At 45.4% G+C, this 26276-nt stretch overlaps 2 protein-coding genes across 2 annotated transcripts; one reads left to right on the top strand and one right to left on the bottom strand.

Moving 5' to 3' along the window:
• Window positions 1–307: 307 nt before the first annotated feature.
• LOC123106162 (vacuolar protein sorting-associated protein 24 homolog 1) lies at window positions 308–4626 on the top strand. The gene is made up of 6 exons (XM_044528385.1): window positions 308–574; window positions 682–758; window positions 859–961; window positions 2996–3117; window positions 3202–3396; window positions 4217–4626. Exons 1-6 carry the CDS (start codon window positions 463–465, stop codon window positions 4298–4300), a joined length of 693 nt encoding a protein of 230 aa, XP_044384320.1. The 5' UTR covers window positions 308–462; the 3' UTR covers window positions 4301–4626.
• A 1448-nt stretch (window positions 4627–6074) lies between these two features.
• Window positions 6075–6703, bottom strand: LOC123101848 (PLASMODESMATA CALLOSE-BINDING PROTEIN 3-like). The gene is made up of 2 exons (XM_044523115.1): window positions 6358–6703; window positions 6075–6238 (listed from the first exon to the last, which is right to left on the bottom strand). Exons 1-2 carry the CDS (start codon window positions 6692–6694, stop codon window positions 6075–6077), a joined length of 501 nt encoding a protein of 166 aa, XP_044379050.1. The 5' UTR covers window positions 6695–6703.
• Window positions 6704–26276: the final 19573 nt, after the last annotated feature.

Below are 26276 nucleotides of genomic sequence, written 5' to 3'. Positions count from 1 at the left end.
TCGTGAAATTGTTGAACTTTTTTTAATTCAAGATTTTTCTGAAATATGTGAACTTTTGAAATTTTCTTCACATTTGTTTTAAAAAAAGTCACGTTTTTCTAAAAGCTATCTGCAGTAAATAGTTTGCGTTGTAATGATTCACTAAAGCCTTTTTTTAGGCAAATGATTGACTAACGCCTTGTTGGTTAGTTGTTAGATGGGCGGAATTTACCGTGGACAATGTGGGCTTTGTCATCACTGACAGAGTGAGAGGCCTACCTTAGATACTTGGAAGCCCGGCTTAGAAGATACTTGACCTATTCCCGCTAGGCCCATCAGCCCAGGCGCCTCTTTCCCCAATCTCAGCCGAATCACGGCAGCAGCAACAACTCCTCCTTCCCCACTGCTTCCGCCTCCGATCGACCCCACCGGAGCACCACCACCCGCCGCCGCCGCCGCCGCGCGGATCGTAGCGGAGCGGCGATGGAGGCAGTGAAGAGCCTCCTGAAGCCGAAGCCGACGCCGCAGCAGCAGCTGCGCGAATGGCAGCGCCGCCTCCGCAACGAGGGCCGCAACATCGAGCGCCAGATCCGAGGTCCCCCTCCCCCCTCCCCTCTCCCTCTCCCCGATTCGATCCAAGCTGGGTCTCTAGAAGGTCAACTGATGGTGGATTTTGGTTTGGGTTTGGGTTTGGGGGTGCAGACGTGCAGAAGGAGGAGAAGAAGGTGGAGAAGGCCATCCGGGACGCCGCCAAGCGCGGCGACATGGGATCCGCCAAGGTACATATCCTACTCTGCGCCGTCGATCGATTTGGGCTGCTGGACTGTGCGGCGGATTTACTGATTTTGTTTCCTCTGCTGGTGATGCTTCTTCCTCAAGGCGCTGGCCAAGGAGCTGGTGCAGTCGAGGAAGGCGGTCAACCGCCTCTACGAGAACAAGGCCCAGCTCAACTCCATCTCCATGCACCTCGGCGAGATCGTCGGTAATGGACGCTGCCTGCCTCGTATCATTCTGTATAGCATTCTAGTTTGGCAGCATTTAACAATTTACAGCTGCTGCTCATGTTGCTATTACAAACTCTGAAAATCTGGTTCAGTCAAGTGTGCGATTGTCGGTATTGGGCAGCGCCTACCTTTTATCTTTCCAGCTAGCATTCTACTCCCTCCGTTTCAAAATAGATGACTCAACTTTAGTACAAAGTTAGGTCATCTATTTTGGAACGGAGGGAGTAGTATGGTAGTGACACGTAATTTACAGCTGCTGTTCATGATGCTATGCAAACACTGAAAATTGGCTCGGCCAAATCTGCTTCCTTTCTAAACAACTGTGCACCTCGGCGAGATCGTCGGTAGCAAACACCGTCTACCTCGTATCATTCTGTACTAATTTATATCTATACACTATATAGCATGGGAATAACTTTGAATCTAGGCCATCAGATTTGCACATCCAGTGGACAGGGTCCGGCAAATCCTTACAATGTGAGCTGTTGGTTTTGGCATCCAACGGCTGTGAGTCACACCTGTCTCCCTATCCATCAAACTCGCCTTCCAGGTTCCCTATCTCCTGCCTTCACGGCCTCGCCTCCTTGCCATCACCCACCTTTCTCCCAAGCGCTTCATCCAAAGCTGGTGTAATTTTGTTCCGGTCTTCTGACGAAAGCATTCGAGGCCGTGGCATTAGCCAAAAGCCATGGTGGATTAGAGGAGGCTGGAGAAGCTGTGGCTACAGCCTACAGCAGCGACAACTGACTGGTAGGCCTGGGAACCCACAGTCTGATCCATTGAGCGGCCGCAAGGTGACATGCAAAATCAGGAACGATGGCGGTAGTGGAGAAGATTTGAAGAAGCTGTGGGTGTGTGGCGGATCTGAGAGAAGACATGAGAGTTCGAGGGACGCCTAGAAGGACAGGCGCAGAGTCCAGAAAGGGCGTTCTTTTTCACCAGATTATGTTAAAGAAAATTAAAAAAATAACAAAAAGGCAAAAAATGTGAATTTTGTGTGTGACAAACATAGCCTAGCTAGCATAATATCCACGTTTAAAGATTCGGGAGAAAATAAACTATGTCATATTCTGAGCGAAAAAACAAAAGTGCAGCTACAAAAACCGTGAATAGGAACATTTATATAGTATTTATTATGTTGTATTTTGCTTGAAATACGTCGTAAATCATTATGTCGTAAAACTTTTACCATGACTTATGCTAGACCATTTATGTTTTCAAAAAGTTTCAAAAATATTTGACTATTTTTTTTAAATATTGTTCAATTTGTGTGCGTCTAGACCCAGGTTCCACACTGTATTTTTGTAAATGATGTTCTAAAAAGCTACCGGAAACGTTATAAAAAAAGCTATTGTAGAAGTCTCAGAAAGAAAATAATACATAATAAAGTGGGTATAAGCATACACAATTCTTTCAACCAGTTGCTGCATATATATCATGCATGTTTTATACTTTACAAAATGCCAATATGAATCGTCGGATGTGCAAGCCATTATTGTGCAAAGCATGTGCCACTTACTGGTATAGATAGCATCCAAATACAGTGTGTTGTTCACTTGTGGCTGAAATCCCACACCTAGGCGCTTCCTTTCTAAACAACTATGTTGATCTTCATAGTTGTGGCTGAAATTCCACACCTAGGTGCAAAATTAACCTCTGTTGTATTGGCTTCAAGTTTATTTGGATCAGGAGTAGGGCCCGGGGGGGGGGGGGGGGGGGGGGAGTTATAAATATAGGAACGGTAATAATGTGCACATTAATATGCAGATTTTGTTCCTAGCTGGTTGTTATACTTATTTGCTTGTGAATACAATACCAGACAGCATACTTGCAAGTGGTATTGCCTAAAAATTCTTTGACTTGAACTGAAACGAACCTGTACCACTCCTAGGTGCTTGCCTAGAAGTTATTATGGCATGGCTTAGCTTATGGAGAAGTAGAATCAGCTTCTTTCGTTTCATTCTGAAGTGAAGGTTTGTACTAACGACACGCTGTGCTTTGTAATCTTATAGCTACTACCAGGACAGTAGGACATTTGTCTAAGAGCACCGAAGTGATGAAGCTTGTCAACAACCTCATGAAGGCCCCAGAAATTGCTGTTACCATGCAGGAATTCAGCAAAGAGATGACAAAGGTATATATCAAAAGACCTTGTTTGAAGGTCTCTCTTGTGTTTTGTACTGGCACTGGTTCTTGCTAAGTGGTTGCTGTAATGCAGGCCGGCGTGATGGAAGAGATGGTAAATGATGCCATGGATTCAGCACTGGACGATGAGGGCATGGAGGAGGAGATCGAGGAGGAGGTTGATAAGGTCCTCTCTGCAATCGCCGGGGAGACTGCGTCTCAGCTTCCTGACGCTGTCCGCAAACAAAAAGAGAAGGTCACACAACCTTCGACAAGCGAACCTGCACAGGTAATACAATACAACCCATGCTTCCCTGCACATTTTGCAATTTTCAAGAAAGCGTTTTCAGGTGCCGCTTAAGCGTGCTTCTGCCCTAGGTGGAAGTTTTAGCGTTAAGCGAAAAAAGGAGGGATTTAGCGGCCGCTTTAGCGCTGAGTGCTGGCTAAGCGGTCGCTGAGCGCGCTTAAGTCTTTAAAACGCGAGGAATGGGCCACGGGCTGGAGGTCAAAAGGGGGGGGGGGGGGGGGGTATAAAGGCCTGGCCCAATACTGGCCTGTTCGGCTAGGGTTTACTGGGTTAGGAGGGGCAGGGGGAGAAGAGAGCTCCAGTGGCGGCTGCTCCTGTTCTGCATCCAACTCAGCTCCATGCATTCTTCCTCTTCGTCCCCTGAGTGGATCTGAACTAGGATCTGAACTACTGCTTGGGCTGGGGCTGGGGCTGTTGTTTGGCTGCTGCTGCTGCTGCTGCTTGCCTGCAGCTGCCATTATCTCATATGCTCTAAGACAATATTATGCATTTATGCTTGCTGTGTGAACCACTGAACCTATCCTTATGTGTTATTTGGCTATTTGTTGTGTTGTGTGAACCACTGAACCTCAACCTTATATGCTGTTTCAGATTTTCAGTTACTTATGTGCTATATTTCCTGTTTTCTTGTGCATATTATTCAAAAACAGCCAAATTCTGGCCAATTTTCAAAAAACGCTTAATCCTGATTAAGCTGCGCTTAAGTGGCCATTGCTCTAAGCTGTGGCCTTCCGCTCCGCTTACGCTTATTGCTTTCTTGAACATTGCAAACGCCTCACAAGAATCTTTTCACCGTGTGCAGAGAACTGCTGTAGCGGAATCCGTTGATGACGACGATGATGATCTAGAAAAGATAAGAGAAAGGCTCGCCAAAGTGAGGTCGTAAAAGAGAATCGATGTGCTGACATGTGTATAATAGTCCATTTGGTAATGTACGATACACAACTTGGCAGATGTCGCCTTGTCACTCACAAACTGCCCAGAGTCACCAACGTACAAGTTGTTCGATCTCTGCTGTAATCTGTACGTGAGGATCGTAACGTGTGATCAAGTGTCCTGTATTTTGTTTGTTTCTACCTGTTGCGAATACATAAATATTCTGGTTACATATACAGATATCATGTCAGTAATGCTGGATGCACACAGCTAGCTATCTATGCAGAGCTACAAACTGAAAGGCTGAAAGCCTGAACTTGAACTTTTGTTGTTCCACTAAACTTTGCACAATGGTATGTTCTATTTAGTTTTGCAGATTCCCTCGATGATGTACTGGCTCTTTTAGGCAAAAAGATGGAAAAAAGATCAGGTAGTAGTTGGACTTAGATCGTCAGTTTAACTAAAGATTATGCCACTATGAATGTGTGTAATGTGCTTTAAAAAGCGTATGTTTGGAAACTTTATTTGCCGACGAATTCAGTGATATATTTGTTGTGACATATGCCGATTTTGCACTCGTTAAATGACAACCTAATATAAACTTGTAAACACAGATACATGAAATTGACCACCTAAAATCCGTCCTGCTTATAAACCCGGATAGAGTTAGTAACCAGAATCATGTACTCCCTCCGTAAAACTAATATGAGCGGTCTTATATCAGTTTACAGAGGGAGTACTCAATAATGTCAACCGGCAACAAAAATATTTAGGGATTTTTTCTTTGAAAAGGGAATATATATTTAGTGATCTTATAAACGGTCTTATATTAGTTTATAGAGCGAGTACCCAATAGTGTGAGCCCACGAGAAACATCTACTATATCACTAAGCTCCCTAGGAGTAAAATGCCTTACAATCAATTGAAATGTCCAATTGAAATTGGGTCACCCGATTTTGACCAAGTCAACAATTTCTCAAAGCTCTCATTCAATTGTTTTATACTATACACTATGTTTCCCAATTTTTAAGTCCTCACAATTAATTAAGGTCTCCAGTTTAAAACTTGGTCATTGATTTTGATCGGTTCAATAATTTCTCAAAGAGCTCTCTCATTTAATTATTTTAATTCACCATATTTCTTAATTTTGAAGCTCTTTTATTCGATTGAGATATTCAATTTTAAATTTGGTTTACGATTTTTATCGGGCCAACGTTTTTTCAAATCAATCAACACCAACCGGCTAAAAAACCATATCAACCCCGTGCACCCTCTTACCACCTACAAAAAAGAAGCGCCATCATATGATGACACTATAGCACCAATATAGTACATGTAGCCACTGACACAAAAATTTACCAACACACAGAATCACACCATAAAACGCCCGCCAAATAACCAAATTATAAATAAACATAAAATACACCCTATCGTCTCCCCAATCCGCCAAACTGAATATTCCATCAGTTTCAAAATACATGGGATATTGATTCTTTGGAAAGTCAAATTTCTTTTAACTTTGACAAAGTTTAGAGCCAAAAATATCGACATCCACAATATTATGCCAAAAAATTATGGAAATTCATTTCATGATTCTAATAACACCAATTTGATATTACAAATTTTGATATATTTCTTCATAAATTTGATCAAACTTAAAGAATTGCATTTAGCAACTTTTTTAAGAATCTCAATAACACCTACGGGGCAGCAAAACGCGTCCAACCCTTCTAGTATATACTCGGGCAGGTGAGTATCAAAGCACAAGCAGCCTACGGAAGGGTTCAATGCCGGCAGGTGTTGCGCCGTTGCTCGTGCATCTCCACACAACAGCACAGAGAAACGAAGATGGCGATGATCGCCAAGAGGAACATCCACAACTCCCAGGGGGCACCAGCCGGGGAAGAGGCAGGGGCAGTTGTTGCAGGGTATCGGCAAGTCCCGGAGCCTGCAAGATCAAGGTACAATTTGTAACCATCAATGGAATTATACATGCACATCCACCTCAGATCAAATAAAGATGGCAGAGCTAGCGATCGAAGCAGCAGGCTAGAGGGCCGCACGTACTCGGGTCTGTCGAGGTGAGGGTGGCGGTGCCGCCGAAGTCGCAGGTGGCGCCGCCGTGGCCATTGCCCTTGGCCTTGGCGTTGTGGTAGTAGCTGTTGGCCGCGTAGGAGCAGCGCGTCGCCACCGTGTCCGTGTCGGTGTGGCACTGCCCGCCGGGGAGCAGCGGGGCGCAGTCGCCGCCGTGGCCACACGCGTAGTCCAGCGTCCTCTGCAGCGCCGCCGCCGGCAGCTCTGACTTGCACACGCACCAGCTGCTACCCGTCGCAGACGATCCTTTTGTCGACATGGCGAGCACAACCAAGAGCAGGAAGATCGAGAGTGCTGAAGTCGCCGCCATGGATGATGGATCGGTTCTGGGCTTCTGCTGCTCGTAGACCCTTTGGTCGATTATGTAGTGCATCAGCACGGGCTCCAAGAACTTGCACATTGTGTTATTTGGAATAAGGGAAACGTTACCTTTCAGCCGGCGGATGGCACTCTCGCGTCCGCCGTGTGTGAAGCCGTTGGATCACTTTTGATCCAACAGACCACGTGTACGAACAGATTCTACGCCTCGCGTCCATTGCCCTTGAAAGCCAATCACATGTGGATTAGTCTCACCTATCGTATCTATTACCAAGATTTTGCAACATCCTTCATGTTTCTGAAACATGGGGAATGTTGCAGTGGCAACATGGTCTTGAGAGCCAATCACATATGGATTAGTCCCATCCACCGTATGTCTTATGATTTTTGTAACTTCCTTCATGTTTCTGAAACATGGGGAATGTTGCAGTGGCAACACTGCCTTGAGAGCCAACCACATGTGGATTAGTCTCATCCACCATATGTTTTATGATTTTTGCAACTTCACCCATGTTTCTGAAACATGGGGAATGTTGCAGTGGCAACACGGCGGTGCGACGATGCGGACAAAAAAAATTCTGCAACATAATCTATGTTGCGAAAAAAGTCTACAATATTATCTTTGTTGCAAAAAAAAAATTGTAACACAACATTTGTTACAAATGTTTTCTGCAACATGTCGTCTGTTGCAAAAACTTCCGCAACAGAATCTATGTTGCAAAAGTGGAAAAAATGAAGAATGACCATTAACGCGGGAGTATACCAGATTTGATGGCTCGCGAGGCGGCGGATCTTTTTAAAAGATCCGCCGGCCGATGCCTAGCACGCCCCTTGGAATAAATACAATTTTGAAACAAGATACAACTCGGCAAGAGTAGGCCAATTTGAGCAAGAAAAACTTTCCATTCAGAAATCATCCTTTTTTTTTTCTTCTATAATGATATCTGGCGAACGTTCGTTGGGAGTGAAATCCCAGCGAACGCCCCAGAGCCACATGATCCAGATCCAAAGAATGACAGTTATTCACGAAAATCGCACTAAAAATAAACAACTGCCATGCTTTTTCTGAAAACTGCCACCACCCCTAACAGTGAATATGCCATCCCATGTGTTCGCAAATGCCTATCGAGGAAGCGACTGTTTGCCAGGGATTAGCCTCTTTTTTTTGCGGAACGGCCAAAAATCATCTTCTTGCTTATGTTTTACACAAAGAATACCTTAACAAGTGGACTATATAAGATGTTATTACGACCAATGTAGTCATATATTGGTTGTAGTAATGAGTAGCGCATTTTAGAGCTCGACTTTCATGGAGGCCGAAATGTTTAAAAAAAAAATCATGTTTCAAAATTTTCAATTTCAAATAAATCTGAAAAAAAATCTGTACAAGCATACAAGGATGTATGTGTGTAAAAATTCAGGATGAAATACCTTGAATGCGACCTCTACAAAAAACAGAAATTCATGAACTTCAGATTTTGTTTTTTGTTTTTTGCACAACCCTCGTTTCAACGTATTTCGTCTTGAAAGTTTACACACATGTGCGTTATACCTCCATGTATATATGTATTTTTTCAGAATTTTTTAAAACTTAGAAATATGAATTTTGAAAATTGCAAAGGGAGGTCTCCATGGAGCTCGGCTTCCAAAAGCAATTTTCGTTGTAATAGCATCTTATATTACAGAGATGCTACACTTACGGACTCAATGTCACGGATTAGTACCTACAGACTGACATGGCATCTGCTGATTGGAAATCAGGAGGCCCACGGTTGAAAACAGGGACGAGACTTGCCTGCTCCCTTCCCATGCTCCCATCCGTGCTCCAGTATACGTGGCTTGATTTGATTGGAAGAAAATAAGGCCCCCCCCCCCCCCCCCTGAAAATCAGAGGGGGAGATGATTATATTAGAAAAGAAAAAGGGGAAAAAACAACCGTAGGATGAAGTGGGAGCACGGATGGGAGCATGGAGAGGGAGCAGGCAAGCCGGATCCTGAAAACAGAGAGAGGGGGGAGATTTGGTGGGCGAACACCTAATCCCGTACGTCCCCTCCGTGAGTTTTCACCCGTAAGTGTAGGATTTTTGCTTATATTATGGGCAGGAGTGAGCGGTACAGAAAGACATGTATACAGCGAGGAGGAAGGCTTGTTTGCAACTACTGTTCTCCTGGCCATTACACAGAAAAATGACGTTCTGATGGATATATGACTTGGTTTGTCTGAAACTGAGAGTGAGAGTGTCGGTGTTTGAGGCTGAAAAGAAATGAGGCCAGCTAGAATTGGCTATGTCTTGGTCATCCCAATTTGCCAGCATTTGTAAACCACGTATTGACACCTTCATTTGGCGAAATGATTGTATTTTTTCTTATTTCCAATGCCATTACATGTTCTTGTTCAACCGTAGCAACGGAGGGATACGCCACTCCTTACTGGGAGCAGTAGTAAAACATATTGTAACATGACAATAGGTGTGCCATCATCATCGATCCATGCATGGATAGTCGACCAGTGATGCTTGACAGAAATTGTCGTGCAAGGAAAGAAAACATTAAAGAGCTACATGCGAACATAGGTACATCCCGTTCATTGCACAATGGTAAATAAGCTCGGAAGTAGGAGTAACATGCATGGCCGGCAATGTCATATCCCAGCGCCGCCAGTGCCGCCGTAAGCAGTCTGGTCAGCGAGTCTGACCCGGGAGGGGCTCGCACAAGTTCTTGCAGGCGACCTGGCAAGGGGTGAACAACTGGTTCACGCAGGTCTGGCCCGCCCCTGGAGCAAGGGCGCAGAGCACGCTGCACATCTTCTCTGCAAAGGCGTTGCACGCAGGTATGCATGCTGTGCGGCATGCCGTCCCTGCACTAGGGCAAGCTAAGGGTTTCCCGTCGACGTAGGCCATCGCCGGCTTGCCCGCAGCATATATGAGGACGCCATCTTAAGCGGGGATGCGGCCATTGATCCTACTTTCCAAGGAGTGGCTGGGCTACGTAGGAAGATGGTGCAAGATCGAGTGGGAACTTAGAATGTGTGGTAATGGTGCCCATATGAGAGCAGGGCGGTGCTCTTTTTATAGGCAACAAACGCACACGCATGGAACTGGAATCACGGAGTATGTGTATGCAGTATCGTTATTCATCCAGCCCGCTACATATTCAAAATTAGAGAAATCGGTCCTAGCAGGATTGTATGTACCAGTGGCGTTAGTTTAATCTGTACTGGCTCATCACTTTGTCGGCGCTTTGTGGGACGCCACTAGCTCCGCATCCCTGATCACGCACCTTTGCGTGTTGACTTCATCACCTCAACTGGACTATGCACTTCATTACTGACCACTCATGTATTATATTGAGCTGTTCTCATACATATAGTATAGAGTTGCCAGCCAAAAACTAATCATTCACGGGATCACATGTCCCCTTGCACTATGATTTCCCCTGATTTTTGCTTGATCTGCAAAGAACAGGAGATCTGAGTTGCCCAGGCACATGGTGCTAGGTAAATTCATGGCTTTTATTGCTAACTCGTCTTCTAAGCTATGCTCATTTAATCTGGCAAGTTTGTTCTTTGATCTCAGTATATAATCCTCGTACTTCGGAGGACAATATTAATCTGGCAAGTTTGTTCTTTAAATCTCACCATATTTTTCCATTGGATTTTTGTTAATGCTAACATATATCAGTAAATTTCCAAGAAGTTGCAGTCGCCATACATATTATGTTGGAGTTGTGTTGAATATAGTGTACAAGATAGGTTACAGTTGGACTTGTAGTTGTATTGTGTTTAGATAGGATATGGAGTCGTGTCCTAGTAGGACACTTGTATCCTAGGCGTCTCTTATATAGCGGGGGTAGACACACGATGTAACCTATGCCAACATAATAGCACGGGCACGCGGGGGAGCCGCCGGCGTGTGCCGGCGCCTGGGCGGCCCGGGTGCGGTATTGTGACGGTGTCATGGGGAGGAGCGCGCGTAGTCAGGCCCCGGGGATGTAGCCATATCGGTGAACCTCGTTAACAAATCTCGGTGTCGTGCCTCGTGTGATTGCTTGGTCCTCGATAGATCAACGGAGCACCTCGGATTTATTCTAACAAGTGGTATCATGAGCAAGGTTCGAGAGGCTGCGGGTTATTGATCTAGAGGTGATGAGCTGGGATGTTGCAGAAAAATCGTTTTATCTATGATAAAGTCAAGAAGATCGATGTGATTTGGAAGCGTATCAGCGAGATCAGAAAAAGCAATCTGCGTGCAAGCGGCGGAGGCGGAATCGTGCAGCGGCAGGAGTCTTGCGTCTCAATCGGAACGGCGGCACTTTGAAGGGCGCTTGCGCGTGGCTCTGGCCGATCCGGACCGAGCAGACAGCGCCAGGTGGGCCTCTAGTCCAAGGCGTAGGCTCAGGCAGCGGTTGGTTTGTACGGGCGCGTACGGACGCAGCAAAGGCCAAGGCGTGGCCGTTTTTTCAGGAAAAAAGGGCAAGGGCAAGGCATGGCTGCTCAAGTGCAAGGGGGTTCCGAGGAGCAGCTTGACGTGAAGACGGACGGGGCTGCTGCATGCATGGTGTACAAGGAGGCCTCACGTAGTAAGGCAGCTGAAGCTGCTCATGTGGTGGTACCAAGTTGTGCAGATCCAAGGATACCGCGAGATTTGTTTGTGAAAAAAAAGTGCAGTTCTTGTGCGTGCATGGAGGAGCTATTAGTGGGCCAAGACAAGAGAAGGGAATTGTGCGCAGGGATCACTCGGTCTGGTTTTGCATGAAAATTTCTCTTGTGGGTCATGTTTGCTAAGAGTGCTTGGTGCGTGTACGTTAAGGACGACAACACGCGCATAAGGCTTGGAGGAGCTTGAAGTGCGGCGTGGCAGCAGTGGCGTAGCTAGCCCAACATGCCAGGGTGGTCCACCAATGCAAAATATTCACATAAATATATTTATTTATTATAAAAATATATTTTTCTCTATGCTATATATATTATGGGGAAATTCCAGGGTGGTCCATGGACCACCCTGTCCACCCCCTAGATACGCCACTGCGTGGCAGGATCATGCATACACAGGGCGTCAAGGCAATGCACAGACGTGCGAGGCGGACACGATGCAGGGTGGAGCATGACTGCAGTTGGATAATTTTCGGCTGGGTCGGACTGGACTGTCTGACTGATCGACGGAGATGTCGGTCAAAGCAGAAGACGGTGGTGATTTCAGCGACGACGACATAGGAGCGTAATGCTGATGGTGGCCGACTTCTGGGGCGTGGAAACACGTGGTGCAGGCCTGAGGGCTTGTGCGGCTTCGACGAGACTATGACGCAGGGTTGATTCAAGGTGGTGTACACACGGAGCTTGAAGTCAACGGGGCGTGAGGGTGGACTGATTATCTACCATGAGTCATGTTGAAGGTGGAGCTGGAGTCTAGCGAAAGACTTCACTCTGTGCTGATGGAGGGGCTACGGCGTAAATGCATGGAGAGTCGAAGCCTATTTCAGCGGGATAGCGAGAGACACGTGGTTTCAGATTGGGTACCAGTGGTCTGATGGAAACGTGATACTCGGCATCGGTCGGTGATGATCGGTGGTTCTCTGCAGTGGGGGTTGAGTGGTGTGGGTTCGCGACCTTGGGAGACTCGACCAGAACAGCATAGGCTCGACGCGATGATAGCGGCGAGGCGTGCGGTAAGCACGGGACACAGCGGCAGGCCAAGGCACTAGCGGTCAGACGTGTGGTCAGACAAATTGTGCAGGGGGTGCTGAGCAGTGTTGACGAGTACCGGATTCAAGTTGGTGACTGGGTCTATCGGTGTCGGAAGATGGACAGGAGTTGACCATGGAGAATCTGAGAAAGTGGCGGAAAGTCTGATATTGTCAAAAGCCGAGAGACTACACAGCCGTATATTCTGTGGTGTTCGGTGCACATGGCAAAGTGCGGATGATAAGTACAGAAGGAGGCGGAGTGCTATAGCTATGGGACATGTCAAAGACTATCCGGAAAAAGGATGAGACAACTGTGAATTTGACTCAGGGTGACATAGGGCGACAGTGAAATTCCTTCAAGTTTCAGACAGACGGTTAAGAACGAGCGGTGATGTTGAGTTCAGGTAACTCTTATATGTATTCAATATGTGAGTTGTTCATTTTCACGCAGATAAGTTATCGGTGTGTGATGGTATTGAACGGATTCTCCGGAAGTTGGGAGCACAAAGTAGAGTAATGAGGAACTTAATTTTGCTCGAGTTTTGACTGTGAAGAAGACGAGAAGGGACTATAGTTGCAGGTGGAGTCACATGGAGTCTGGGAGTAGCAGCGGTGCTCATGGTGTATCTCAAGTCCAATGTACATGGAGGTTCGATGCATGGATGAATCCAAGGTGGTGGAGAATATTCGCCAAGGTGGAGTTTGTTGGAGTTGTGTCGAATGTAGTGTATAAGATAGGTTACAGTTGGACTTGTAGTTGTATTGTGTTTAGATAGGATATGGAGTCGTGTCCTAGTAGGACACTTGTATCCTAGGCGTCTCTTATATAGCGGGGGTAGACACACGATGTAACCTATGCCAACATAATAGCACGGGCACGCGGGGGAGCCGGCGGCGTGTGCCGGCGCCTGGGCGGCCGGGGTGCGGTATTGTGACGGTGTCATGGGGAGGAGCGCCCGTAGTCATATGCCCCGGGGATGTAGCCATATCGGTGAACCTCGTTAACAAATCTCGGTGTCGTGCCTCGTGTGATTGCTTGGTCCTCGATAGATCGACGGAACACCTTGGATTTATTCTAACATATTATTATGGCATTTTGTCCATTTTCTTCCGTAACTCGGTCCGTTATTTTGACGGTGGAACCTGGAGCAAATATTGCTTTGTATGGATATATTTTTCCGAAACATATAGACTTTAACAGTGTATCTTCAAATTGCACATTCTCGCATCCCAGTGTTTTCCCTGATAGAAATATGTAACTTCAGGTGTGTAAGTTTATAATAGGTGCCAATTGAGAAAGGAGCTGCAGTAGTTTCTGCCAAGCGTATCGTTCAAGCTTCTCACCTCTATCTGCAATAAACCAATAAATAGGGAAGATCATTTCATCATAAAGGCAGTTTCCACTAATTGTACGGTAAGTACAAGATCTCAATATCTTGTTCATTAGGTAATTGTGCCTTTTTCTTTGTACACTGATCACGCACCGTGCATGTTCCATGTTGACTTCAAGAGGATTGTGTATGAGTTTCGCTACACTTATGGCATATTTTCTATGGGATTACATTACAGCGTGACATGGTATCACATGGTTTGTTACCAGGCCCCTCAGTGAATTTCACAAGGGGTCAGTGAAAGATTAGGAGGGATTAGAGCATCCACAATTAACGCTTCATTTAAAGCATTGTTGAGGAAATCGTTAACTGGAAGCTGCTTGGTTGGCTGATGGGAGTAGGGGATTAAAAGACTAATCAGTAAGTTAATCAGCCATTCAATCAATTAATCGGATGATTTATCAGTTTATTGACTATTCGGTGAACCTATGAGTATCGGCAAGTTAACTGATTAATTTGATGAATTCTCAAACTGGAACAGGGGCTCCAGCATTTTTATCCCAGTCTCACTTGCGCCGAAGCAAGAAGTAGCGTTGGGCGTTCAACGAGTTATCCTAGTCTCACTTCTATCGCCGACACAAGAAGTAGTGCTGAGCGTCGAATGAGTTAATTGTATACTTTAACAATAGTGTTGTGCGCCGCCGCCGACGCAAGGAGTATATATATTTTGAAATGAAAGGTAGATATGGTCTACCTTATATATATTTCACAACAGGCAAGAAAGCCTGAGGACCGGAGGGGTCGATTACATGAAGCTTATGTTTAGCACTAAGGTGCCCTGGCTATAAGCCACCAATTTGGAGAGATACAAGTAAGGGGGGAGGAGAGAAGAGAGAGATAAACACCTATCTAACTTAAACTGAACTAGCTTAAACTGAAACTAGCTTAAGCTAGGCTAGGCAATGTGTTCACGCGTCCATAGCATCGTTGTCATCCTGCTCACGGCTCCTACTTTGCCAGAGATGAAGCAACTGTGTCACGTACTGTTTTATATAAGCCGAGGACCATCTCTTAGAGTTGAAAACCCGGTCATTCCGGGCGTGCCATGTTGTGACAGCGGCGGCAGCAAAGAGAATATGAAACTTACTAGTGGCTGGCCAACGCTGTTCAGCTTTCTCCACAAAGCTGAGGAGGTCCAGAGAACTGGAGGCAAGGTCATTCAGGCCGAACACGTCCCAAATCACTGAAGCTGGATAGCAACGTAGCACCAGGTGCGATGCAGATTCAGGAGCAGGATAGATAACACAATCCTTTTGTGTCACAATCGACGTCCAATGTTTCTTCATCATATTATCTCGAGTATTGAGCCGGCCCCAGAACAGGAGCCATAAGAAGACACGGTGCTTGAGGGGAATGATCCGGTCCCAAATCCATGAACTATAGACACAAGACATTCCTCTGAAGGTGAGTAGCTCATAGACGTGAGCTGCAGTGATGGTCTTGTTATTGATGGCAGAAAACCTGATGTCTAGACGATTTGACGATGGCATGGCAGAAGCCAGGAGTGAGTGAAGGAGCTGTAAATCATTGTTGGCTGTGGCTGACAGATTGGGGTGAAACTGTAGATGCCAAGATCCTTGAGAGCGTTGAGAGGCCACGGAACAGTCCTGATCTCTTGCAAAAGTGTATAAAGTAGGTAGAGCAGAGCTTAAACATCCCATCGGGAGCCAACAGTCATGCCAGAAAGAGATTAACTTCCTAGAACCCAAGGAGCATTTTAAAGAGGCGAGTATCATGGGGATGTATTGCTTAAAACCATTCCAGATTGCAGTGTCCCGAGCGTAGTTTCTCCTGGGTAAAGAACCGTGGTAGTATTGCTGGGCGAACCATTGATAGCAGGGAACGTTCGAGTATTGAAGAACCTGAGCTGCAAACTTGGTTAGTAGAGCCTGATTGTGCGCAGATAAATCTCTAACACCCAGGCCACCAGCAGATCGCGTCATGGTGACGAAATGCCAAGCAACTAGACACTGCCCCCCTTTTGCTGTGCTCGTGCCTTGCCATAGGAACGATCTCAACAAGCCCTCTAGCTTGTGTATGTATTCCTTTGGCCAGCGGAAACATGTCATGAAGTAACTTGGAATGCTAGCCAGGACCGAATTAATCAGCGTAAGTCTGCCGCCCCAAGACAAGAGAGTAGCCATCCATCCAGATAATCTCTTGTCAACCTTATGAATGACTGGTAGCAGCAAGTCATGTCGAACCTTGTGTAGAGAGAGGGGCAAGCCGAGGTATGTGCAAGGGAAACTTGAGGCTGGGCATCCAAACAAGCCAACGATCGCATCAGTGGTAGAGGTGTCTATACAAATTGGGATGAGAGTGCTCTTGTGGTAGTTGATCTGCAACCCAGAGAAGGCAGAGAAATCAGACATAATCTTCTTAATGATGGTAGCTTGCTCCATGCTGCCATGGAAGAGGATTAAGGTGTCATCGGCGTACTGCAGAACTGGGAACATCCTGTCCGATCCAAGAGGGTGAATCAAATTGCCACCTTCAAAAGCAGAGCAGCAAAGGCGTTGTAGAACATCAGCCACTTGAATAAAAGATATGGCGATATAGAATCGCCCTGTCTGAAGCCTCACTTATTAGCAAAAGAGTCACCCAGCTCCCCATTCAACATGACGCGAGAGGTTGCCGTGGACAGCAGGCATTCAATCCAACCGATCCAATGCTGAGGGAAACCTCGGATAGATAAAACGCTGAGAAGGCATGACCAGCTGACGGAGTCAAAAGCCTTTTGAAAATCCAACTTGAGGGCCACCATGGGCAACTTCCTTTTATGTGCCGTTTGGACCATGTCTGCAGCCAAAGCAAAGTTTTCTACAATGGCCCGACCCTTGATAAAGCCTGATTGTAGGGAGTGAATTAAGACGGGGATCTGATCTTGAAGCCTCTTGGTTAGTACTTTGCTTGCAAGTTTGGGCACGTTGTGTACTATAGAGATTGGCCTGAAGTCCTTGAGTTCAAGTGGGGTTTCCTTCTTTGGCAGGAGGGAGATGTGAGCCAGGTTAATGCCAAATAGGTCCAGCTGATTCTGATAGAATTGGGAGAAGAAGAGTTGCAAGTCAGCTTTGACAACGCCGTGGAAGGCTTTATAGAACTCATTAGTGAAGCCATCCGGGCCAGGGCTACGGTTGTTTGGTGGATGGTTAATAGCTTCGACGATTTCCTCCCAGGTGAACTCCCTCGCGAGGCACGACAAGTCGTCGTGCTCATAGATTTGATCAAGCTGAACTGTAGGTAGAGAGGGGGAAAGCTGACCCAGAAGAGCAGAGAAGTACTCGGTTGCCAACTGAAGCTTGTGCTGGTTGTCAAAAAACTCAACTCCGTCTTTGACAAGCACTCTGGCCTTGTTCCGTCTAGCATGGCCATTGGCAGCAGCGTGGAAGAAGCTGCAGTTTTCATCTCCAGAAACACACCAACGGAGTTTAGCCCTCCATCTCCATGAAGCAGTTTGCCACAAAATAAGCAACTCTGATTTGTCGGTAGCAAAAGTTCTCAGGACCCTTTCTAGCAGCGATAAAGATCGCCGTTCTTCAACATCATCGAGATAGAGCACCACATTCTTATTATTGGAAATGAGTAGATCCAAACTGGCCCTGCTTCTCTTCCAACGTCGTAAGGCAGCACGGCTTCGCCTCATCTTCAGGTTAATGAGAGAAGCAGCCGAGCGAATTAGCCCGGTAGTTTCGCCCCAACTGTTTTGGATGATGGATCTTGTTTCCTCCATTTGAAGCCAGTGGTTTTTCATCCTGAAGAGTTTGCTTTTAACCTGGGTGTTGCCAAACTGGACCAAGAGAGGTACATGGTCCGAGGTGACATACGGTACAACCATAACTGAAGTTTGAGCGAAGGACAGCAACACAAGGAGTATATGATTCACGCATATGTACAATTAACTCGTGATCCACGCATCACATGTACCACTAGCAAAATTTGCGCATATGGTCAAATTGTGAGTGGGCTGACGCTGTGCGTACTTCAAAATAATGAGTGTAGCCACGGGCAGTGCCGACATGGCCAGTAACTATGGAGCAGTTCAGTGCCAGCTGGAGTTGCGCTGTTGCTCGTGCATCTCCGCACAACAGCACATAGAAATGAATGTGGCGATGATCGCTGAGAGGAGCAGCCACAACTCCCAGGGGCACCAGCCGGAGAAGAGGAAGAGGCAGTTATTGCACGGTATCTGTAGAGAATGATTTGGTGCATCAATAATAATTGATAGTGCACTAGGCACATATATATAGGTATAGGGGGTGCGACGGTGTCTTGTCTCCCAAGATACAAGTACATACAGAGGGAGAGAGACACTACAGGTGCGGCATACAAAACCCAAACCTACGTACATGTAGACATGTTCAACACCCCCCCACCCCGCAGTCAAAGCATCGCTGGTGACGCAAAGACTGGACCGAAAGCCCTCGAAGGTCGAGGTAGGTAGCCCCTTCATCATAACATCGGTGAACTACTGATCGGTGGGTACATGCAGAACTCGAACACGACCAAGTGCGACGTGCTCCTGAAGGAAGTGAATGTCGAGCTCAATATGCTTCGTCTGTCGGTGATGGACAGGGTTCGCAGGGAGGTAGACCGCGGAGACGTTGTCACAGTAGACAAGCGTGGCCTTGGGAACCTCACATAGCAACTCCTGAAGTAGCTGTCGTATCCAGGAACACTCGACGATGGCGTTGGCCACATCCCTGTACTCAGCCTCGGCGCTTGATCGTGAGACCGTGGGTTGTCGTTTAGATGACCACGAAATCAGAGAGAGCCTGACACTACTAGGGAAAACCTTATACACAGAACATTAGCAGTAGCGCGGGCTAAAAACGCACGTTGGTCCTAATTAGCAGCAGCGTGGTGTTTTAAACCGCGCTACAGATACAGTTATAGCAGTAGCGCGCCCGAGTACAAAAGTGCTACTACTAAAATTCCCACGGCTTAGCCGATAGGCTACACATAGTAGTAGCGATCTACGTAGAACCGCGCTACCACTACTTGTTTTGTAGCAACGCGTTTACAAACAAAGGCGCTACTGCTAACGAAAATAAAATTAAATGGAAAGCAAATAAAAAAGAGAAGGAATAGCAGTAGCGCTTGTCAATAAACGCGCTATAGCTACCGTAGCAGAAGCGCACTTCCTGGAACGCGCTACTGCTACTTTTAACTTAACCGCGCGGTTCGTTCTTCCCCCACGGCCACTTCCCCAAATCCCTACTCCTCCGCTATCGCTGCCCTACATCGCCATCGGCCACCGCGCGCGACCCGTCGCTCTTTGCACACCCTCGACGCCGCCCCCGCCCCTGACTGCGACCTCGACGCTGCCCCCGACCTCGACCTCGACGCCCCCCCTACATCGCCGCCCTCCGCCGTGCGCCCGCCGCCCCGACCCCGACCCCGTCCCCGACCTCGACACCGCGTGCCCCTCTCCCTAACTCTGCCGGCGCCAGAGGTGAGCACGCCCTCCTCCTCCTCCCTTACCTCTGCCTAGCTAGGGTTCTTAGGGTTAAATTTCATAGTTCATCTAATTAGTTAGGGTTCATCAAATTAGATGCTAATTATGGCAGTAGTTGTTAAATAGAATTAGTTTTAGAGTTCATCGAATTAGTTAGGGTTAAATTTTAGAGTTCATCAAATTAGTTAGGGTTAAATTTTAGATTTCATCAAATTAGTTAGGGTCCATTAAATTTTAGAGTTCATCAAATTAGTTAGGGTTAAATTTTAGAGTTCATCAAATTAGTTAGGGTTCATTAAATTTTAGAGTTCATCGGTTAGGGTTAAATTTTAGAGTTCATTGAACTAGTTTTTTTTACTGTTTTTAGTAAGTGTTTAATAGAATTAGTAAGAAAATTAATATAACTAGTTGAACTAGTTTATTTTTAGTAAAAACTAGTTTATTTTTATTCATAGTAAGTGCTTAATTGAACTAGTTGAGTTAATACAACTATTTTATTTTTAGTACGAAAATTAATAGAACTAGTTTACTTTTTTAGTTAAAGCAATTATTCCCGCATCGACATCGACGATGCCTATCCCGCATCCTCGTCGTCGAGTCGGCAGAGGACCCCTGCGTCACCAGATGGGTCATGTCCGGGACTGGGCTCCGCCGGGGTGGTACTGGGAGGCGCTACCTACCGGGGGGCGCAGGTTGGTGAGGAGTCAGCCCGTCGTTGACCCGAACCTTCTTTGGAGGCGGTCGCATGGGCCATTGACGGTCCAGAGGCTCGAGGACCCCGCAGAGGTGGTGCGTCACCGTGTCAGTGAGGAGGACGCGCACGTCCGTCGCTACTTGTTTGCGTTGGAGCACATGTTCTCCAATACCTGGCAGGTTCTCCAGGGATCTCATTGGAGCTATGATCCTGTGATGGTTCCTTCTCTGTGGGTGTCCACCGCCCGCGCCGATACCCGTCGTGGGCTAGGGTTTTAGTTGTATTAGTGATGTTATATGTATGATACTATTCGGGATGTATTAGTGATAATATTCGATGATGTACGGACGCATGAGATGATTTACTTTTGCTTATTGAATGCATGCTAATTTGAATACTTACTTATTTTACGATTTGGTTTTGCTTATTGAATGCTCATGTCAATATGAGTCCTATAAGATATTTTGAAGTGTATATCTTGTGTTGCTCAAATAGGATATGTGCTTGCCCAAGTGGCAGGTCATGATTGCAGGTTACACCTTCGAGTGGCCTATGTTTTGCTGGGGTGTTGATTCATTTCCGTTCCGACAAATTTCAGGCGCTCGATATGTCCTATTTTAGCAAAGGTCATGCCGGATTTTTTCCGTGAATTTTGGCATGACTTGTGCCAGAATATGTAGGAAATATCGAGTGTCTCGGATTTGTGTGTTGAGTATCCTGGTAGTTGTCTTCGATCGATTTTCAATTAATGTTTCAACTATGAACATAGGAAATGTCTGACGACGAAAAGGATTTCGGTATTTGCAAGTACTGCGAAGACGAGCGCGGCCTGTGCGACGGAATCTTCCTAGATGATGATAGACGCTTCAGCATCAAGCTGGACGAGAACTTCGAAGGGGATACAGTAAGTCACAACGGCAAGTCTTTTTTCGTAATTAAGCATGAAATCTCCTTCATTTGCTTCAAATTATACTTTTTTACTATTCTACTAGCGTATCCCCTGCCATGCAAGAGTTTTTGTCCTGGATAAGATAGGTTTCAGTCGTACTATGGAGGTAAAGAAAGTTTACTTGAAGACCGAGCATGGTTATATTTTCCACGCAAAATTATACAACGAAGACGACTAACCTATTTTGGATGCAAAACTTGGTGAGCACTATGCAAGACTTATGCATTTGAGCCTAATATGTTTATCACCTTTGACATTCGTCTGGAAGATGATATTGAAGGTAATACCGACATCTGGGTCGATGTGCAGACGCCTCCAGTTATACCATTATGTGAGTTTCTTAACCATATTTATGTCTTTGATATTGTTTATTCAAAAATAGTTGACAACTAATTTCTATTGTCAGCTTATTTCGGTTCAAGCAAACATGACCAGCGCTTGGTAGACATGACCTACTACTGTCACGGGGCTGAACTAAACTGCGAGGAGCTAAGTCATTATGTTTCATGGCTTCATGATCTTGATACTTTCAAGACAAATTTTCTTCCTGCACTTAGAAATGTTAGCACTGAAAACGTGCGACCAATAGTGTTTGTACTGAACTACGGTCACATCTATTTAGGAAAGATGGTAAGATTTTTACTATTTGTCCTCAGTTCATCTTTTGCATACATTATTTTTTAAGCTAAACTTCATTGCTAAGTATGTTACTATACGATGTTCTTCAATAGGGACTCCTGATGAATGTTGTACCTGATTGGATCGAGACTAAAGGTACCATGAATATTGTTAGCTTACGGCCAAGATATCCTACAATGAACTTTAGTGCATTCAGGATTTCTAATAGCGAGGAATGCTTAATAGTGAAAGACTGGAGCAAAATTGTGAATGATCGCAGAGAAGTACTAGGGGGCAGCAATCAAAAGCGCAACCCATGATTAGGAGACAAGTTCATCTGCATGCTCCAACTTGATGAAGGAGGAGTGCTATACATGTTTTATGTTATTTTACCCGAGAGAGAGAGCAGAATGAGTGATTAGCTAGCTAGAATTGAGTTTGAAGATGATGATGTGCTACACTATGACTATGATGATTAAATAGCTAGTGTTCGTGGTAATGACTATGATGATTATTATTAGCTAGTGTTGGTGGTGATTAGATAGCTATCACAGCTAGTGTTGGTGGTGATTAGCTAGCTAGAATGAGTTTGAAGATGATGATGTGCTACACTATGACTATGGTGATTAAATAAATATTGTTGGTGGTAATGACTATGATGATGATTAAGTAGCTTGTGCTGGCGGATTAGATTCAAGTGGAGGCAACATGTGGTGCACATCAAAAGTACTACTAGTCCAAACTAGATCAAGTTTGGATTAGTAGTATACTTTTGACATGCACCACATATTGCCTCCACTTGAACCTAATCCACCTTCATTTGACACATTGTTATGGACATAATGATATAAACCTCATAATTGGTATTGTACCAAAATTTGTATAACATCGTATAAACACACTAAAAATGAAAAAAGAGTACTAGTAGCGATGGATAAGAAACACGCTACAACTAGCTAGATTAGCAGCAGCGCAGGACAGAACAAGCGCTGCCGCTACATGTCTTAGTAGTAGCGCTTGTCGCACGCGCTACTACTAAGTAATAGCTGTAGCGCCTTATTGGTAGTGCGGCTGCCCACGCTACTAGTGGGATTTAAACCCGCGCTACTACTAGGGTTTTCCCTAGTAGTGCGAGGTAGATGCAGTAGCCGGAAGTGGAGCGCCAAGTGTCAGGACACCCAGCCCAGTCGGCGCCGGAGTAGGCGATGAGGCTGGTGTCGGGTGATGCCGTCAAGATGAGACCCATAGCCGTGGTGTCGCGTATTTACTGGAGAATACGTTTCACCAGAGCCCAATGAGCGTCACGATGAGCGTGCATGTGAAGGCACACCTGCTGGACAGCATACTGAATATCCGGACGTGTCAGTGTGAGGTAATGAAGAGCACCGATGATGGAGCAGTAGAAGGGAGCATCAGACGCCAGAGAGCCCTCGACAGCGGACATGTTAGCCTTCATATCGACAAGCGTGGTAGCAGGCTTGCAGTTAAGCATGCCGGCTCGCTCCAGAAGCTCACATGTATACTTCTACTGATGCAGGAAGAAGCTAGTGGCACGACGGACCACCTCGATGCCGAGGAAGTAGTGGAGAGCCCACAAGTCCTTGAGGGCGAACTCGGTGCTGAGGCGAGCTATGAACTGCCGAAGTAGCACTGGCGAGGACGTAGTCAGGATGATGTCGTCGACATACAGGAGAAGGTATGCGGTGGCGGCACCCTGATGATAAACAAACAGGGAGGCGTCGGACCGTGTGGACCGGAACCCCTGCTGCTGAAGGAAGGCCGCGATCCACTGGTACCAGGCCCGGGGTGCCTGCTTCAACCCATAGAGAGAACGGGAGAGTGATACGTCCATTTTGCATCATGCTTTTATATCGATATTTATTGCATTATGGGCTGTTATTTCACATTATGTCACAATACTTATGGCTATTCTCTCTTATTTTACAAGGTTTACATAAGGAGGGAGAATGCCGGCAGCTGGAATTCTGGGCTGGAAAAGGAGCAAATATTAAAGACCTATTCTGCACAACTCCAAAAGTCCTGAAACTCCACGGAATACCTTATAATAAATAATGAAAAATCCTCCCCAAAGATGAAGACCAGGGGGCCCACACCCTTCCCACGAGGGTGGGGGCGCCCCCCTAGGGCGCGCCCCTACCTCGTGGGCCCCCTGGTGGCTCTCCGATGACCATCTTCTCCTATATGAAGTATTTCATCAAGAAAAAAAATAAGAAGCAAGCTTTCGGGACGAAACTCCGCCGCCATGAGGCGGAACCTTGGCGGATCCAATCTAGAGCTCCGGTAGAGCTGTTCTGCCGGGGAAACTTCCCTCCCGGAGGGGGAAATCATCGCCATCGTCATCACCAACGCTCCTCTCATCGGGAGAGGGCAATCTCCATCAACATCTTCATCAGCACCATCTCATCTCAAAACCCTAGTTCATCTCTTGTATCCAATTCTTGTCTCCAAGTCCAGGATTGGTGCTAGTTGGTTGCTAGTAGTGTTAATTACTCCTTGTAGTTGATGCTAGTTGGTTTAATTGGTGGAAGATCATATGTTCAGATCCTTTATGCATATTATTACCCCTCTGATCATGAATATGAATATGCTTTGTGAGTAGTTACATTTGTTCCTGAGGACAAGGGAGAAGTTTTGCTATTAGTAGTCATGTGAATTTGGTATTCGTTCGATATTTTGATGAGATGTATGTTGTCTAGCCTCTAGTGGTGTTATGTGAACGTCGACTACATAACACTTCACCATTATTTGGGCCTAGAGGAAGGCATTGGGAAGTAATAAGTAGATGATGGGTTGCTAGAGTGACAGAAGCTTAAACCCTAGTTTATGTGTTGCTTCGTAAGGGGCTGATTTGGATCCATATGTTTCATGCTATGGTTAGGTTTACCTTAATACTTTTGTTGTAGTTGCGGATGCTTGCAATAGAGGTTAATCATAAGTGGGATGCTTGTTCAAGTAAGAACAGCACCCAAGCACCGGTCCACCCACATGTCAAATTATCAAAGTACCGAACGCAAATCATATTAACGTGATGAAAACTAGCTTGACGATATTCCCATGTGTCCTCGGGAGCGCTTTTCCTTATATAAGAGTTCGTCCAGGCTTGTCCTTTGCTAAAAAAAGGATTGGGCCACCTTGCTGCACTTTATTTACTTTTGTTACTTGTTTCTCGTTACAAATTATCTTATCAGAAAACTATCTGTTACCACTTATTTCAGTACTTGCAGAGAATACCTTGCTGAAAACCGCTTATCATTTCCTTCTGCTCCTCGTTGGGTTCGACACTCTTACTTATCGAAAGGACTACGATAGATCCCCTATACTTGTGGGTCATCAAGACTCTTTTCTGGCGCCGTTGCCGGGGAGTGAAGCGCCTTTGGTGGGTGGAATTTGGTAAGGAAAAATTTATATAATGTGCTGAAATTTACTGTCACTTGTTACTATGGAAAGTAATCCTCTGAGGGGCTTGTTTGGGGTATCTTCACTCCGACCAGTAGAGCAAAGAGTTGCTCCTCAACCTACCGAACCTACTGAAAATGAAAATGAAAATGAAATTCCTTATGAGTATCCTTCGAGTATGATAGAAAAACTGCTAGCTAATCCTTTTACAGGAGATGGAACAAAGCATCCTGATGAACACCTAATATATGTGGATGAAGTTTGTGGATTATTTAAGCTTGCAGGTATACCCGATGATGTTGCTAAGAAGAAGGTCTTCCCTTTATCTTTGAAGGGAGACGCATTGATATGGTATAGGCCATGTGATTATACGAGATCATGGAATTATAGAAGATTGAAATTGGAATTTCATCAAAAGTATTACCCTATGCATCTTGTTCATCGTGATCGTAATTATATATATAATTTTTGGCCTCGCGAAGGAGAAAGCATCGCTCAAGCTTGGGGGAGGCTTAAATCAATGTTATATTCATGCCCCAATTATGAGCTTCCAAGAGAAAAAATTCTTCAAAAATTTTATGCTCGGCTTTCTGAAAATAATCACACCATGCTCGATACTTCTTGTCCTGGCTCTTTTATGATGAAGACTATTGGATTTAGATGGGATTTATTGGATAGAATTAAACGCAACTCTGAAGATTGGGACCTCGACAATGGTAAGGAGTCAGGTATGACACCTAAGTTTGATTGTGTTAAATCTTTTATGGATACCGATATTTTCCGTAAGTTTAGCACTAAATATGGACTTGATTCTGATATAGTAGCTTCTTTCTGTGAATCTTTTGCTACTTATGTTGATCTCCCTAAGGAGAAGTGGTTTAAATATCATCCTCCCATAGAAGTAAAAGTAGCTGCACCTATTAAAGTTGAAGAAAAGACTATTACATATAATGATCCTATTGTTCCTACTTGTTATGTTGAGAAACCACCTTTTCCTGTTAGGATAAAGGATCATGCTAAAGCTTCAACTGTGGTTCATAAAAGCAATATTAAAGCATATACACCTCCTGAGCAAGTTACAATAGAACCTAATATTGCTATTGTTAAAGAGCTCTTGTCTGATAATATTGATGGGCATGTTATTCAGTTCTGCGGTGAAACTGCTAGAATTGCTAAACCTTGTGCTAAAGATAAACATAGATCTGTGGTAGGCGTGCCTGTTATTTCTGTTAAAATAGGAGAACATTGTTATCATGGCTACCTTATGACTTGTATAAAGAAATCAAGAATGAAATTTCACCTGCTGAGTTAGAAGATATTGATGTCACAATTAAACTTGCTAATAGAGATACTATTTCAGTAGTGGGA

The sequence above is a fragment of the Triticum aestivum genome, chromosome 5A, assembly GCF_018294505.1.
Source record: "Triticum aestivum cultivar Chinese Spring chromosome 5A, IWGSC CS RefSeq v2.1, whole genome shotgun sequence".
Classification (NCBI taxonomy): Eukaryota; Viridiplantae; Streptophyta; class Magnoliopsida; order Poales; family Poaceae; genus Triticum; species Triticum aestivum.
This window is presented reverse-complemented; position numbering and strand designations above follow the sequence as displayed.

Coding starts and splice junctions, on each gene's coding strand:
- LOC123101848 (XM_044523115.1), bottom strand. CDS start 6,694: ATGGCGGCGACTTCAGCACTCTCGATCTTCCTGCTCTTGGTTGTGCTC. Junction 6,239..6,357: donor CCTCACCTCGACAGACCCGA/GTACGTGCGGCC, acceptor TTGATCTTGCAG/GCTCCGGGACTTGCCGATAC.
- LOC123106162 (XM_044528385.1), top strand. CDS start 463: ATGGAGGCAGTGAAGAGCCTCCTGAAGCCGAAGCCGACGCCGCAGCAG. Junction 3,118..3,201: donor TCAGCAAAGAGATGACAAAG/GTATATATCAAA, acceptor GCTGTAATGCAG/GCCGGCGTGATGGAAGAGAT. Junction 3,397..4,216: donor CGACAAGCGAACCTGCACAG/GTAATACAATAC, acceptor CACCGTGTGCAG/AGAACTGCTGTAGCGGAATC.